The 16,263-nt window shown below is 48.2% G+C and overlaps 1 protein-coding gene across 10 annotated transcripts in view; it reads right to left on the bottom strand.

Moving 5' to 3' along the window:
- epb41l3a (erythrocyte membrane protein band 4.1-like 3a) overlaps positions 1-16,263 on the bottom strand; it is a 70,552-nt gene that overhangs the window by 23,753 nt on the left and 30,536 nt on the right. For all 10 annotated transcript variants that reach the window (XM_047349611.1, XM_047349609.1, XM_047349613.1 and 7 more), the window contains 2 exons: positions 610-708; positions 276-356 (listed from right to left, as the gene is read on the bottom strand). In XM_047349611.1, coding sequence (XP_047205567.1) covers positions 276-356; positions 610-708 — 180 coding nt within the window. The remainder of the gene's footprint in view (positions 1-275; positions 357-609; positions 709-16,263) is intronic.

Here is a 16,263-nt window from a genome sequence, read left to right on the forward strand (position 1 = left end):
CCTCAGGACCCACCCTCCTGCAGTTCTCAGGTGTCTCCTTGGTTTAAAGACATAGCCCACCAACTGGTGTCTGCAGGACTTAGGCTCACATGTTTCAGCAGGACTTGGACCAACAGGTTTTTGGAGGATTAGGACTGAGTGGTTTCTGTAGGCGGTGGACCAGGTTGCCTTTGGATCAGGTGTGTTGGTGCATGGAAATGTTTGAAGAGTTTGCAGGAAAGTGAGTCCTGAGGACTGTGCTTTGGAGTCACTTATGTGGTTTATGATGACTGTACCTGTTCATGGTCTTCTTCAGTCTCTCCAGAAATAACAATTCTTTTCTCCACTCTGGTTTCCGAAACTCCTCCTTTCACCATCTGAGGAAGAAGTTACACAGTAGATTTGAGGAATGAGAAAACACATCATGCAACATTTCTTTCTTTCTTGAATGTTGTAGAGTTGTAACATCTAAGATGCCCCCCAACCAGATACCCTTCCTCCAAGGCAGTCGTTGGATGCTGACTTTGACTTCACCTGGGACCGTGACCTTTAGGGTGACTGGGAGGGTTTTTCTGGGGTTTCTAACTGCCTGTGGTTTGATGTCTTGTGGTGGCGTAGACATGATAATACCTTGGTGATGTGCGTGGTGGTGGTGGTGGTGGAAGTCTCTGCAGTAAAGGTCTGGGAGCTCAGCAGCAGACCGGCGGGGGGATCAAAGTCCACTCGACTCTGAAACACAACCGGACAATCGTCATGAAAAAAAATCCTGCCTCATAAACCAGAAGCTCAGTCAGTCTGGTAAACTGGTGTGGAAATGGAAGCAAGTGTTGAAGGACGGAGGTCAGACTGTAGTAAAAACAGAACGGGGAACACGTCTGAAATCTCCAGGTGAACAATGAGTTCTGTAAGAACAAACGGAAGAAAGCTGCTGATCCATAGAGTCCTAGGCTCCTGAGGCACTGTGCAGACCCTCTGTGCATCATCATCAACTCTGAACCTAGAGAGGGTACCAGAACCTTGAGGACACCCTGGTATCAGTGATGAGGCACACCTTCACTAGATTTATTCCTGTTTACCTTCCAGAGGGGTCTTGGGTTGAAGCTGAAATCATCTCTCCCTACAGCAGAGCTTGCAGAGAAAACACAAGTAGGTTCTTGTTCTTCCACATCTCTTCAGAACTTCCAGCATCCAGCCTGTGCTCCCTCAGAACAAGCTCAGCCTCTCAAGGATGGACCACATTCTGATGCTGTGGATTCTGGACTACCTCACAGGCTGAAACCCGGCTCTTCTAGAAAGCAGGAAACTCCTGATGTAGAATCAGCAGGTTTTAAGAAATAACCTGGTCATTCTGAAGTACTGATCCAAATGAGCAGTTCTGGTTGGTCTCATCCAGCAGAACTCAATGAGCACAGACAGAGTCCAGTTTAGGATTCAGTGACAACAAATGAAAAACAACATGTGATGTTCTGGTTCTGAACATGAGCTGCCTATAGCATCATTTATCTGGGGGATGTCCTCTGCATCGGCAGCCTTACAGACACTGATCAACAGGAGAGTGAAAAAGTAATTACCCCCCTACAGATTTCACCTGTTTTTCTTTGTTCGTCTGACGTAAATGTTTCAGATCATCAACAAATGTTAACATCAGACACCCAGGCCTGATTACTGTCAGCCCTGTAGAATCACTTGAACAGGACCTGTCTGACAACATGAAGTAGGCTAAAATATTTCAAAGGCAAATAAATTCAAGAACAGATTAGAAACAAAGTTACTGACATCTGTCAGTCTGGAAGGAGTTATAAAGACATTTCTGAAGTTTCATGGAGTCCAGAGAACCACAGAGAGAACCATCATCCTCACATGGAGAAACGTGGAACACTGGAGAACCTTCCCAGGAGAGGCTGACCTATGTCAAAATAAGGTGAGATCTTTCCATGTAATCCATGCAACATTTAGTAACTGCTCACAGTTAACTCCATAAAAGTTCCAATAAATATCCTTATATCCTTATGTGTAATCCATGCAATAATGATTAAAACACACAGTTGAAGCAGTGAGGAGTGAAACAAACATGTTCTTATATTCTGGAGCTGAGAGACTGGAGAGGCCTGTGTGGAGCCACATATTATCTGTCTTATCTGTTGCAAAAATATAAATAAGTATATCCAAAGAAATGATGTATGATGATTTTTATATTCTTTCACATGTATTGAATAAAATTAGTAGTCTTTGATTAACAAGTTAAAAGATGTATGAATGAAATGTGGTTAAGAACTGAGAATTAGAGGAAAAACATTAAGGTTTGACATTCTCAATCAGCTATATATGAAATATAACATTAATTATTTGTAAAGCTTAAATAAAAAGAATGAAGTGATGGTTTTGCAACGGTGTTTTAAAGTAAATGCTGAAAGCTGAAGAATGAAATGTGTAATACTGTGTAAAGTTTAAAACTGAGCAGATTAGGGAAAGAACTGTAGGATGACAAGGAGTGACGAGAGCCAGCTGTATGCTGACAGCGACGGGAGGATGCGACTACAGACCAGCGTGGCTATTTTTGGCATCTCCAAGGCTGAGAGCAGAAACGGGGTTGTTTCCTCGCAGAAGACCAGCGAAAATAAGCTGGATGGAAAAGGAACAGCGATACAGCCCCACTGATCGAGCCTGAAAGGGAGTAAGGTTGTCTGTGACTAATAAGGCCGTCAGTCACAACCCTCGCAGTAACTGCATAAGAAGACATGGATGATGAAGACTTCCAGATCAGAAGAGCTAGACTGCGCATGGATGGAGGTCAGCGCCTTGCACCGGTGTGGCATGTTCTTAAGCAAACAATCTCACCAGCTAGATATGTGAAGGCCCTCCGAGAAGTAACCCAAGGGAGGAGAGGAGAGATCGCTTTTGCCAAAATGCCGATGCAATGTACAAGAGTTCCACAGATGGATCAAGCAGTAATTTCTTATGATCTAGAGCAGCAGTTTTATAAAGAAAGAAGAAAGAAAGAGACAGGACAAGGGGCCAAACCACCAACTAAAGCCAGTGTGAAAGCTCCAGCCAACCCTCCTAACAGACCACTGCTCCAGAGAAGAGAAGAACCGCAAAGTAGATTTTACGGACCACCAGCATCGCAAGGCCCACAAAAGAAAAACACCTTTCTCCCTAGAGAAGAGTACGACAAACTGTCCTCTGAAGAAAAGAAGGCCCTCTTCGAGTCCCGCAGATCAGGGACCGGGGTGCCAGCCAAGTAATGATGACACGGCCGCGAGTCACCCTGGAAAATGCCTACTGGAGGGGGACGAAATCTACACAGACGTGGGAAAAGAACCCTATCTAGTGGACACCGGGCTGAGGTATCCATGACTCGCAGAGGCCTAAAGACGACAGGATACCTTACGGTCCAATTTGGGGCTCAAAAGTGGTACAAAGCAGTAGATGTGCCAGAAGTAACTGAACAGAAGCTGAAAGAAAGCAACTTCTCCCCGGCTGGGAAAGAGACGTTACGGAAGATCATCACCTCAGCAAATGTGGCCCGGTTCAAGAACGACTGTGGAGACCTGGGACCGAAGTATGTACACCTCATAGAAGGGGGAGTGCATCCACCTGTTCGACAGTATCCCCTGAACCCAGGTGCTGTTGAAGAAATGGATAAAATAGTAAAAGAATTGAGCACTCTAGGAATCATCAGAGAAGAGCTAAATCCCATCACTAACAGTCCCATTCAAGCAGTAAAGAAACCAGAATCAGCAGGAGGAGGTTGGAGGCCAGTAATCAACTTCAATCGAAAAACCATAGCAAACCGAGCCAGCCTAATCAATCCCCAAGGAGCACTGAAGACAGTAAGAGTCAAGAAATATAAATCCTGCATTGACTTAGCAAATGGATTTTTCTCCCTCAGACTCGCAAAGCAATCACAAGGCAAGACAGCATTTGCACACAAAGGCAAGAGTTATGTGTGGCAAAGGTTACCACAGGGGTACAAGAACTCCCCTAATGTGTTCCAGTCAGCTGTGATGGAAGTTTTGGGTGACCTAGGAGCAACAGTGTACATAGATGATATGTTCATCGCAGACGACACCGAAGAGGAGCACCTAGAGAGGCTGAAAAACAGTGGTGGAGAGAATCACAGCAGCAGGTTTGAAGCTGAATCTCAAGAAATGCCAGTTTGGACAGTTTCATGTTAACTACCTAGGGTTCCAAGTGACAACAGATTTGGGACTCAGAAGGGTATCGAGAGAAGCTGGCACAAATCAAGCCACCTGAATCTGAAAATGATCTACAAAAGATTTTGGGACTCTGCAATTATGTGAGAGATCATGTTCCTAATTATCAAAGATATGCTAAGCCATTATATGCCTGCCTAAAGAAGCGAGAAGGAGAACAAAAAATGAGAAAGAAAAACTGGACATGGACTGCATCAAACCAGAACGACCTGGATAAGCCCAAAAGAGCAATCTAAGAAGCCTTATGGAGTTACACTTTGTCATCTGTAGCGAAGAAATTCCCCCAAGAAGAAAAAGATTTAGCAGTGCTTGCTAGATACTGGAGCACCTTAAAAGACCTAGCACAAGGACAACATATTAAAGTCATCACTCAGAGCCAAGTCCACAGGTATCTCATAAAAGGGACGGTGGAAAGCACAAAAGCAACCAATACGAGGTGGGGAAGATGGGAAGACATCCTGCTGGATCCCGACCTTGAGATTGGCCCAGCACAACCAGCCAACAAGAAAACACCCTTAGAGCCGTCTGTGACGGAAAGGCCGCCAGAGTGGGTCCTATACACTGATGGGTCGAAGAAAGGTCTGGATCAGATGGCCTACTGGGGGTTTATTCTCAAACAGCACGGTCAACAACAAGATGGCGCCGCAGATGGTCGCCTCGGCGTGTTGGTGCGCATTGTTTTGTTTTGTTTTTTGCTTTAAAACGGTCTTCTGTGATGGTACCCGGAGCTCTCTCACCAGAGAAGAACTCATGAACATCAGGGCTACTACACCAGAGGAGTTATTTCCCACTTTTCTACCTACTGCTCTGGAATATTTGGACATTCTGGTCAAAGGTGCGCTCACCTTTGTTCACGCAGTGAAACACCGGAAGAGAGGGAAACGGGCTGGGGTGCTGGTACGTCTTCGCCAGCGTGGACTACGAACACCGTTACCTGGAATATTTCTCTCTAACGTGCGCTCACTTCCCAACAAAATGGAGGAACTACAACTGTTGTTGGGGAAAAACAGGGACTTTTATTCATCGGCAGTTTTGTGCTTCACGGAGACGTGGCTGTGTGGATTAATACCGGACTCTGCGCTGCAGCTGGCAGGATTCCAGCTCTACAGAGCGGACAGAGACACGGAACTCTCCGGCAAAGCGAAAGGTGGAGGAATCTGTTTTTACCTCAACAGTGGTTGGTGCAACGACGTGACAGTGATTCAGCAGCACTGTTCTCCAGACCTGGAATCCTTCATCATAAACTGTAAGCCTTTCTATTCCCCCCGTGAGTTCGCTTCGTTCATCCTGGTCGGTGTTTACATCCCACCGCAAGCTAACGTGCAGGTCGCACAGCGCATGCTCGCCGACCAGATACTGAGTGTGGAGCGGACCAACCCGGACTCCTTAGTAATCGTCGCTGGTGACTTTAACAAAGGTAATCTGACCCACGAACTCCCCAAATACAGACAGTTTATAAAATGTCCGACCAGAGAGGACAACATTCTGGATCACTGTTACACCACCATCAGAGACGCTTATCACGCCGTCCCACGTGCTGCACTGGGCCAATCTGACCACATCATGGTCCACCTGATTCCTGCATACAGGCAGAAACTAAAGCTCTGCAAACCTGTTGTGAGGACGACAAGGAAGTGGAGCAGTGAGGCTGTGGAGAATCTCCAGGCGTGTTTAGGATGTACAGACTGGGATGTGTTCAGGACTACTACCAACAGTCTGGACGAGTACACAGAGGCTGTGACTTCCTACATCAGCTTCTGTGAGGACAGCTGTGTACCATCATGCACCAGGGTGAGTTACAACAACGACAAACCCTGGTTCACAGCTAAACTCAGAAGGTTAAGACTGGATAAGGAAGAGGCCTTCAGGAGTGGGGACAAAGACATATACAGAGAGGCCAAGTACAAGTTTGGCAAGGCAGTGAAAGAGGCCAAACGACTGTACTCTGAGAAGCTCCAAAACCAGTTCTCAGCCAACGACTCTGCGTCTGTCTGGAAAGGGCTCAAGCAAATCACCAACTACAAGCCGAAAGCCCCCCACTCCATCAACGACCGACGCCTCGCCAACGACCTGAACGAGTTCTACTGCCGCTTTGAAAGACAAAGGGACAGTCCTGCAACCATCCCCCACGACGCCCCCCAACAGCTGCAGCCACAATCCACCACCCCCATCTCTCCAACCTCAAGAGGAGCCTTGGCACCTCCAACCCCCACCCTGAAGTTCCCCCCCACCAGCCCCCTACCCACGCCGAGGACGGCTCTTTCCATCCAGGAGAGGGACGTCAACAAACTCTTCAGGAGACAGAACCCCCGGAAAGCTGCTGGTCCGGATTCTGTCTCACCAGCCAGCCTGAAGCACTGCGCTGATCAGCTGTCTCCAGTCTTCACAGACATTTTTAACACCTCACTGGAGACATGTCATGTGCCAGCCTGCTTCAAGTCCTCCACCATCGTCCCTGTTCCCAAGAAGCCAAGGACCACAGGGCTTAATGACTTCAGACCCGTCGCCCTGACCTCTGTGGTGATGAAGTCCTTTGAGCGCCTTGTGCTCTCACACCTAAAAGACATCACCGACCCCCTCCTTGACCCCCTGCAGTTTGCCTACAGAGCCAACAGGTCTGTAGATGATGCAGTCAACCTAGCCCTTCACTTCATCCTCCGGCACCTGGACTCCACAGGAACCTACGCCAGGATCCTGTTTGTGGATTTCAGCTCTGCCTTCAACACCATCGTCCCAGTTCTGCTACAGGAGAAGCTCTCCCAGCTGAGTGTGCCCGACTCCACCTGCAGGTGGATCACTGACTTCCTGTCTGACAGGAAGCAGCGCGTGAGGCTGGGGAAGCACGTCTCTGACTCCCTGACCATCAGCACCGGTTCCCCCCAAGGCTGTGTTCTCTCTCCTCTGCTCTTCTCCCTGTACACCAACAGCTGCACCTCCAGTCACCAGTCTGTCAAGCTTCTGAAGTTTGCGGACGACACCACCCTGATCGGACTCATCTCTGATGGTGACGAGTCCGCATACAGATGGGAGGTGGACCATCTGTTGGACTGGTGCAGCCAGAACAACCTTGAGCTCAACGCTCTAAAGACAGTGGAGATGGTTGTGAACTTCAGGCAGAACCCAGCCCCACCTGACCCCATCACCCTCTGTGACTCCACAATTGACACTGTGGAATCTTTCCGCTTCCTGGGAACCATCATCTCCCAGGATCTCAAGTGGGAGCCAAACATCAGCTCCCTCATCAAGAAAGCCCAGCAGAGGATGTTCTTCCTGCGGCAGCTGAAGAAATTCAACCTGCCAAAGACTATGATGGTGCACTTCTACACAGCCATCATTGAGTCCATCCTCACCTCCTCCATCACCATCTGGTACGCCGCTGCTACAGCCAAGGATAAGGGCAGGCTGCAGCGTGTCATTCGGTCTGCTGAGAAGGTGATTGGCTGCAGTCTACTGTCGCTCCAGGAACTGTACACCTCCAGGACCCTGAAGCGGGCAGGGAAGATTCTGGCTGATCCTTCCCACCCCGGTCACAGACTCTTTGAGACTCTCCCCTCTGGCAGGAGGCTGCGGTCCATCCGGACCAAAACCTCACGCCACAAGAACAGTTTTTTCCCATCTGCCACCAGCCTGGTTAACAAAGCCCGGAAACCACACTGACACTCTCCCTTTCCCCCACACCCCCCCTTTTTTTGCTGACAGGACACTTGTAACCTGTAACTCTATGCGTTACATTAACGCTCAGCTTGGACTCCTGCTTACTTGCACTGCTTTACTTGCACAATGATCACCTGCACTGTTGTATTGCTCTTGCATCTTATACTGCTCTATATTTACTCTCACTCACTTAAAACTGTGCACTTATATTTATATTTTATTGTAGATATGTTTGTACTGTTTAATTTGTACTGTATTGCACCGACTACGCCAAAACAAATTCCTTGTATGTCCAAAAACGTACTTGGCAATAAAGCTTTTCTGATTCTGATTCTGATTCAAGAGAGGTGCTGCCAGAAAGGTAAAACTCCCAGTAGTGCACAGACGGGAGAAGTGACAGCAGTACTGGAAGGAATGTTAGAGTTGATGAAGAGAAGAATCAAGACAGCAAAGATAATCACAGACAGCCACTACTGTGCACAAGCTTTGCACGAAGACTTATCCATCTGGGAGGAGAATGGATTTGAAAGCGCCAAAGGAAAGTTAGTGGCCCAGCACGACCTGTGGAAGAAGATCGCCGAGTTGAGAATGAGCCTGGAGCTTGAAGTGGAGCACCAGAAGGCTCATACCCGAGAAGGGGCTCACTGGCGTGGAAACGATGAGGTGGCTTGCTATGTTCAACAGAGAAAAGTTGTCTTTGTCGGGATCGAGAAGTGGGACAGAACGCCTCAAGGATGGGCGGTCCCTGAAGACTACGTGGATGAGGTGGTACGGAGCGTGCATGAGGCCTTAGGACATGCAGGCGTGCTGCCTACCCGTAAAGAATTGGAAGAGCAGGACCTCTGGATCCCTATGAAACACATCGGCCGCGTACTACGGGACTGTGAAGTATGTGGTCAATACAACGCAGGACGCCATGGAAAGCGGATGGAAGGGCTGACCATCAAGAGCACCATCCCCTGCGGCTCAGTGTGCATGGATGTCGCGGACCCCATGGGGATAACAGGGAAGAAAGGTGAGAAATACCTCCTAGTGCTAGTAGACTCAATGTCAGGGTATGTAACTGTAAGAGCAGCAAGGAGAGCCAATGGCAGCAGTGTCGTTGCCATGCTGGAGCAAATCTGTAGTTCCCTTGGGGTGCCTAAGGAACTGCGAACAGACAATTGGACTCATTTTCGCAACACACAGGTTGACCACTGGTGCCAGAGATATGGAGTAATGAGAGTTTACTCTCCACCATACACTCCCCCAAGCGAACGGAGTGGTGGAACGCACCATAGGTCTGGTGAAAAACTGGATAGCAAAAAATGCTAATTCTCGTGACTGGAGCACCAAAGTTGTAGAAATAGGGCAGGCACTGAATGACAGACATCGAGTCAGTAGGCCCTCCCCTGCGGCAGAACTCAACCAACGACCATTTTCTTCACAAGAAGTGGGGCGGAGCTCCAATGAGAAAACAGGGAAGCCAACGCATAAGGTGCCAGTCCATGAGGGATAACGAGTGTGGGTGAGAGCACAAGATCACCCTGTGTCGACAGCAGTGAAACCCAAGTACGACACCACTGACATTGCGAAACAAGTATTAGATAGTAACACTGTGTTGTTACAGAAGAGAGGAATCCAAGGAGTTGAACAGCTCAAGCCAATTCTCAGCTAAGGATAACCAGAAACCGGAGAGATGGCCAGTGAACCAAGCACCATGCCACCCTACATCAGACTGGCCACTGTATATAGGGTGGTTGCCATTCGAAGAACCACTTCAGGGCTTTGGGCAGGAAGAGTCTTGAAGAAATTGGAACTTGCTAAAAAAGGATTCCTGTCAACAGAAGATGAAATGCTGTGGTGGCGAGAGGTCAAGGACTGTTGGGCAATCTGCACGGGCCCACGTCAGCTCAAAGTCCGCTGGGAAGGACCAGGACGAGAGAAACCACTACATCATAACACCGGTGGCGACGAGTTAGACAAACTGCCATACAGGCCCGTCAAGGTAACAGACATCTTCATTTGTGGGGCACGCCGAATCACCACTCTCCCCAGAGTGGTTTTTGTGACCCAGTGGGATCTGCATGAAGAAAAACCAAAAGAATGTACCTGCCTGTGGGACGGTTCATTTCTTAAGTACTGTGACTCCTGTGGAGCCCAGACAAGATCAGGAAGGCTGATGCAGGTGGTTCAGGCAGAAGGGTGGCAAGTAAAGCGATTTTATGATCCACTCAGATCCTTTAAACCGCATCCTGCTGAAGGAAGGCCTGCACCGTATAGACAAGCCACCCAGGACCAAGACAGTGTGGTATTAATAGCTCAACCATCAGCTCCTCCACTATATGAAGGGTTATGTGGAACCGAAGGATGGGGTCACCTGAATGATGGCCTGGATGGTGGACCAACAGATCTGCTGACAGCATCAGTCAGGGAGTCTCGGCCATATGATCCAGCCTCTGGCCAGGTAAGCCGCCCGCCAGAGTGTGTCGGTACTGCACTGGAACAACCTCCTGACAATGAAGAACAACAAGCGCAGCCAAGTGGATGGTTTGGGTCCTGGGAATTGACAACCTGGGGACAGTTAATATTAGAAGTTGTTGCAAATCCAGACCTCCCCTTGGAGGACTTGCCCGACACTCCCAAGGAAAGGGGTGCTCGGAATACAGGGCTATACTACTACACCACCAGTGTAGATGCCTGGGGCAGCCAGGGAGCCAGGCCCAAACAGAAGGTGGGAGAGTTCATAGTAACCTCTGAAAACTGGCATTGCGATAGGGTGCTACAGATTCCAGGTACGGTGGCTCATTGGACAGACACGCCTACTGACCCTAGCTCCACCCAGAGGGTACAACTGGCAGTGCAAATGGTTGTAGTCCCATTTAGAGGTGTATACGCCGTAGGAGCAACAATAACAGTCATCCCAGAACATCAAAAAGAAGACTCTGAAAAGGTAGAAGCAGCAGCAGCATACAGGAATAAACGCTCACGTTCCTGGCCTTGGCACTCTTTGCCACAGAAGTGGAAATGGATGAGGAAAGACAAAAATTGACGGACCGACAAGGAAAAGGGACAAAACTTGTCAAGCGTCAAAGAAAAAGAAAAACACAAAAAGAAGAATGTTATTCCCCATCAGGTTCCTATACAGACGACAGAGTTAAAATTGGGCCCAACACCTGGAATGGCCTGATACATGGAATCCCCTATTTGAAATTGCCATCAGGATTAGTTCTACTGGACACACCGAGAGCGGATTTTGCCCCTTTCTATCCAAACTCTGAGAGTTATTTTGTCTCTAATATAGACTATCAGAAGAATGCAGATCTGCAAAAGCCTGACCATGCTGGAAAAGGCCAAACCTTACCATGGGATTTAAGTAACCTTTTCCTCTCATATCGCACAATGTCCTGGCCTGGCAACAAAGGGCATTACCCGCTGGACACTCAAGTTATACTCTCACCAGAAGGGCCTGAAAGCCTGCCATGGATATTCAATACAGTCCACCTTGAAGTGAAAGGAGCAGTTCTGGGAATCAGATGGGGACCACATTATCAAGAACCATTACAAGGCATGTATTATGAAGTTTCAATGGCCGGAGCTGCAATTTGGGCCACATCACCTTCTATGTCAAGAGAAGTCAAGAGAAAAGAGCGCCAACCTGGTAGATATGTCTCCAATTACCCATTTCGGTGAAAGAAAGCACGGTCTACCCTAACCCTCCACATCCACACTGTACCATTCCGGCTCAGCCGAGCCGTCGGGTCGAATTCAAGATTCACAGCCACCCGCTGTACACGTCAATCTGTATCCTGTCAGAAGTAGTGTTGGCTTACGAGACCTACAAACAAAGGCGGGCTATAGAAGGATATAACCTTGCAGGACCACAGGTACAGCCTGACTACTGGATAGTCTACCAGTGGACGTGGGTGTGGAAGGGGTTGGAACCTGGATTGCCTTACCCATAACCTATTTATCAAACCCTGCTCAAAGGACGAGTGGACAGAACTGAAGAAGCAGATCAACTGGAATTAGCAGGCTATTCCCGAGGATAACCATGCCAGAGACTTATTCGGATATGATTCCTCTCAGTTATTTGGCTACTTTTAACGCCCAAGATGAAGAGCCTCCCGACGACCCTGACAACACAAGTCCCTCTACTCGACCCAAGCTATGGAAACGGATAAAGCGTCTTGTTTAAAGACTTCGGCTTTTTGCTTTGCTTATAGGCATTATTCTTTTGTTAATTATACTTTACCAAGCCGGAGTGGGACCATGGAACTTAACACATGTCAAGGTCGCTCATGGTCCTTCAAAATATGCCGACCAAACTTGCTGGAACACAACCTCTCTGAACGTCTTTTTGCCTTGGACAGAATACCCTCCCCTAAAGAACCAGTCAGTGTTCTTTCGTGAAAGCCAAGAAACCAATTTCACCAGACTAAAGAGGATTATACAGAGAAACCCAACATGGATAAACGACTCCACAACCCAACAACTTGTCAATCACACCTGGTCAATCTCCAACCTTGAACTCACTGATGAAGGAGTAATAATATGGGTGAGAATCCTGCACCGACTCATCCGCCGTACAATTTGCTGCAGTTGGATTCACCGTGATCGAGGGGTCCCGGAGTGGCACTGCGACTGGGCCTGTCGGCCCTTAGTACAGTTTAAAGGCCACGGTTATTGGGAGCCTGAAGTTAACCACAAGGCTCCTTAAAGAGCTGTGACTTGCCCAGCCTGGTTTCCCCGTTGGGAATTTTGGGGAAAATACCAGTTAAATTGTGACGAGAATGTGTCCACTAAACCAGACGCATCCCAGCACACCAGCAACCACACTGACGGGGGCCTTGTCATCCCCGCAAGAGGATCCAACACCGCAGCTCAGAATCACACCCGCCTTCTTAACACTCCTCGGCCTAAAAACACTTCATCAACCAGAAACCAAACAAGTTACCCGTTGGCTTTTCAAAATCGAGAAGCCCTGCAGGAATGTATTAATACCAAGCTCAGACATCTGCCCAGCTGTTTTTGGAACATTTTCACTCGATGCCGCACTCAGAACTATCTGCCCTTAGCCCCTCTTTACACTCATCGAGTCTACCTTTCCTTCATAACCTCCTGGTCGAAAACCATCTGGACTGAACATGAAGAGTGGCTGAACACGACGTTTCCCTGGGTATGGAAGGCTTATGGTGTTCCTCACTTCAAAGGAGACTTCCCAGAGGGTGAAAGCCGAACACATGAAGGTTTGAAAGGACCTTATTATGCAGATATGTATGTCCAAAAACTACCTAAGCCAGATGAACTATTGAATGTAACGGCAGGAGATTTTCACAAAATTGACCAGTGTATGGCACAACACGTTTTTGACAGTCATAACAACTCTGTGTGGTCAAGCAATGGAGCTTCCCCCCGATGTGACCTGTGGCAAGCTGACATTTCAGTCATGTCAACATGGCGATATGACTGCTCTGTCCTGACTACAATCAAAACAGCAAAGATGCTCCTGCAGTCCTGGGTTGAAGGACACAGCAGAGATTGGTCCCGAATCTGGTGGGGATTGCAGGAGTATGAAGTTAAAGAATGGGTTATTCCCTGTTTGTCTCAGACTGATAACTACTGGGTTCAATACCAATATTTAGCAACGATTTACTCTAAAGAGCGAGACATTTGGCTGCAACCCTTCTATTGGCCGGAAAGATTTGTTCATCCAAAACCCTGGGGTATAGAGTGTCAATACTCACTGTGAGCTCTTGGCAGACCCTGCCAAGAGCTCACAGGTTGGACTGAATTATGCCAATCCCATTATGATAACGAGTACAACACTTATGCACATGAAGTTGTGTGGAAGAAAATTGGAGGAGTGTGGAGAAGATCTATTGGTGGAGGCTCGACCTGTGCCGAGACCATACTGGGGCACAATCTTAGGCATAGAAAAAGCATCATGGATGTTATTGTGCCTTTCATTCCCGATTCAGTAATTGCTCTGGCCAAATTGTATGCTTTTAGACAGAACTTATGCTCTGGCAACATAGATAAGGGTTTAGACTGGGTAGGATATAATCTTTTCTACTCCAACCTCACATGTAAGCCACCTAAAAAAACCTGGAAGAATTGTGGGGAAGGAGCGTATCAGCATGCTTGTAGTTGGTATGAGACATTAGGACACTCAGTCAGCAATGTAGTTACTACAGTTGCTCAGGAAGCCGGACACATTATAGGGGAAGGGGTTTCAGTAGTTGAAGGTTGGATCGCTAATTTGTTTATGATGCTTTGGCCTTATTTGCTTGCTGCTGTAGGAGTGATTATTGTAGTCATAATATGTAAAGTTCTTGCGCAACAATTTCTTCGGTCCACGCTCAGGCCGGGAAGGAGGAGTTATCAGCCACTCCCCTTGAGGGAGGGGCCACCCCGGGTATAAGACCCAGGGCGTGGGGAGTTTGAGTCACTCTGAGTTCCGGGTTTGAAGAGAGCGCTTGAGCCTAAGCCTTTACAGTTGCTTATCATCATGACTACCAATTCCACCACTATCTCCGAGCCTGTCCAAGTGAGTACAGTGGAGTTTTATGCGCTTCTCTGTGGATGGCTTTGCTATTGCCACACCGGGTCCTGGTCGGTCAGCCAACCATTACGGTTTCTCATCGTGCTTCAAGGCTATGCTAAATTAATCTTTGGCCATTTCTGGATACGCTGATGGGAAGTGGCGTTGTCGCTGTTTGCGTCCTATCTTTTGGGAAGGGTCAGTGTTGACTGGAAGAGAAGCCTGATGGTAGCGCTGTGGCTTTGTGTTGACACCATTGCTTTAGTGCTTGAGATACTGCTGAGCGGACCCCATGCCACTCGTCGCGCACCTGCTAAGATAGTTACTGCAATAATGGAGGCACTCTTAGCTTTTGGCGTCATCACCTATTTAGGGCAATTAACCCTCTCTCTCAAAGGACAAGGCAAATGGATCTGGCTCGCAAAATTGGCTAGCTTGGGGGCTTGGAGCTTAGGATGGGGAGTACTCTCTCTCCTTTATTGGCTGCAACTCACTTCTGATCTAGCCATTATGGTTTGGCTTATGACCTATGCAGCTTTCTTTCATTACTCAGCTGCTTCCCCCGATGCCTTGTCGAGTGACACTCAACCTCCACCTTTTCGCTCCCATTGGCTGGCCACCCAGAGACGGAACAGAGAAGTAGTCTAGCACTACAGTCTGATTTTTGCCCGCTAGAACGCATGCTTCTATGATTAGTTAATCTCTTCGTTTAGTTTAGGGTCAACATTATGTTCCTGAAAAATCCACTTACAGGCCTCTAATATATCTCTCCAGGACACAGTCTCCTGTTCCAGATGTGGAATTTCAGCCTCAGTGCTCAGATACCTGTGGGTCATGCCTGAGGCGCACTGGTGTCACCACTGTCTCTCTATCGCTGTCAACTATGCTACAGTGACAAGTGTTTTCTGCATTGAGGGTCTTGGAGATCTTACCTATATCTCCATGAACATGAGCCAAAATCTTCAGACACGATACAAGGTGACCTGGACATCGGCCTTCGGGGTTGCTGCACACACTTTTAGGATAAAGAGACAACAAGGGGGAATGTATCTCCCCATCATCAGTTACATCTGGAGAGATCTTAAAGATGGATTCTGGTTGCCCACCCTCCATCTACTTGATGGGAGGGTTGTTGCTATTGGCGCACATGGCTCCCCTGATTCGCCTCCTCAGGGCACCGAGGTCCAGGGATGCCAGGTGTCAACCACTACTGCAGAGAGCAGCACTCAAACCTCTGTCACCACCAAGAGCGTCACCGGCCAAACTTCTGCTGGTGATGATAAAGAGCAACACCAGCCGGTCTCGCTGGAGGGGCTAGTCTCCCAGAATTCTCCAACAGGTGACTCCATGCGTGAGGAGACGGGTCCTCCACAGCTGTCTGATGGCTTGCTGGCCGAGGTAATGTCGATGATCCCTCCTCAACCCTTCTCCCCCCCGTCGCCCTTACCCCCACGCCTCTCGCCTATCCATAGCCCTGTTGACACCGCCTCAAATGATAGGCAAGGGGGATCCGTTGCTGATGGGTCTCCCTCACCACCTGTCCTCCGGAAGGAGCCTGTGTCATCTCACCTTCTGATGCATCCCGACTTAATCGACGAGTTTGAGGTTCTCGACGTCTGGTCCCCGCCGCCAGTGCCCCGATCACCACATTACTCAGACTACTTGGAAGATGAGGTCCTCTGTGTGTTTATGATACAGACCTTGATTTTCTCTGACTTTCTGGACTTTAGGCATGGATACAGTCTGATCTCAAGAAGGAGGTGTCAAAATAAGGTGAGATCTTTCCATGTAATCCATGCAACATTTAGTAACTGCTCACAGTTAACTCCATAAAAGTTCCAATAAATATCCTTATATCCTTATGTGTAATCCATGCAATAATTATTAAAA

The sequence above is a fragment of the Girardinichthys multiradiatus genome, chromosome 21 (assembly GCF_021462225.1).
Source record: "Girardinichthys multiradiatus isolate DD_20200921_A chromosome 21, DD_fGirMul_XY1, whole genome shotgun sequence".
Lineage (NCBI taxonomy): Eukaryota > Metazoa > Chordata > Actinopteri > Cyprinodontiformes > Goodeidae > Girardinichthys > Girardinichthys multiradiatus.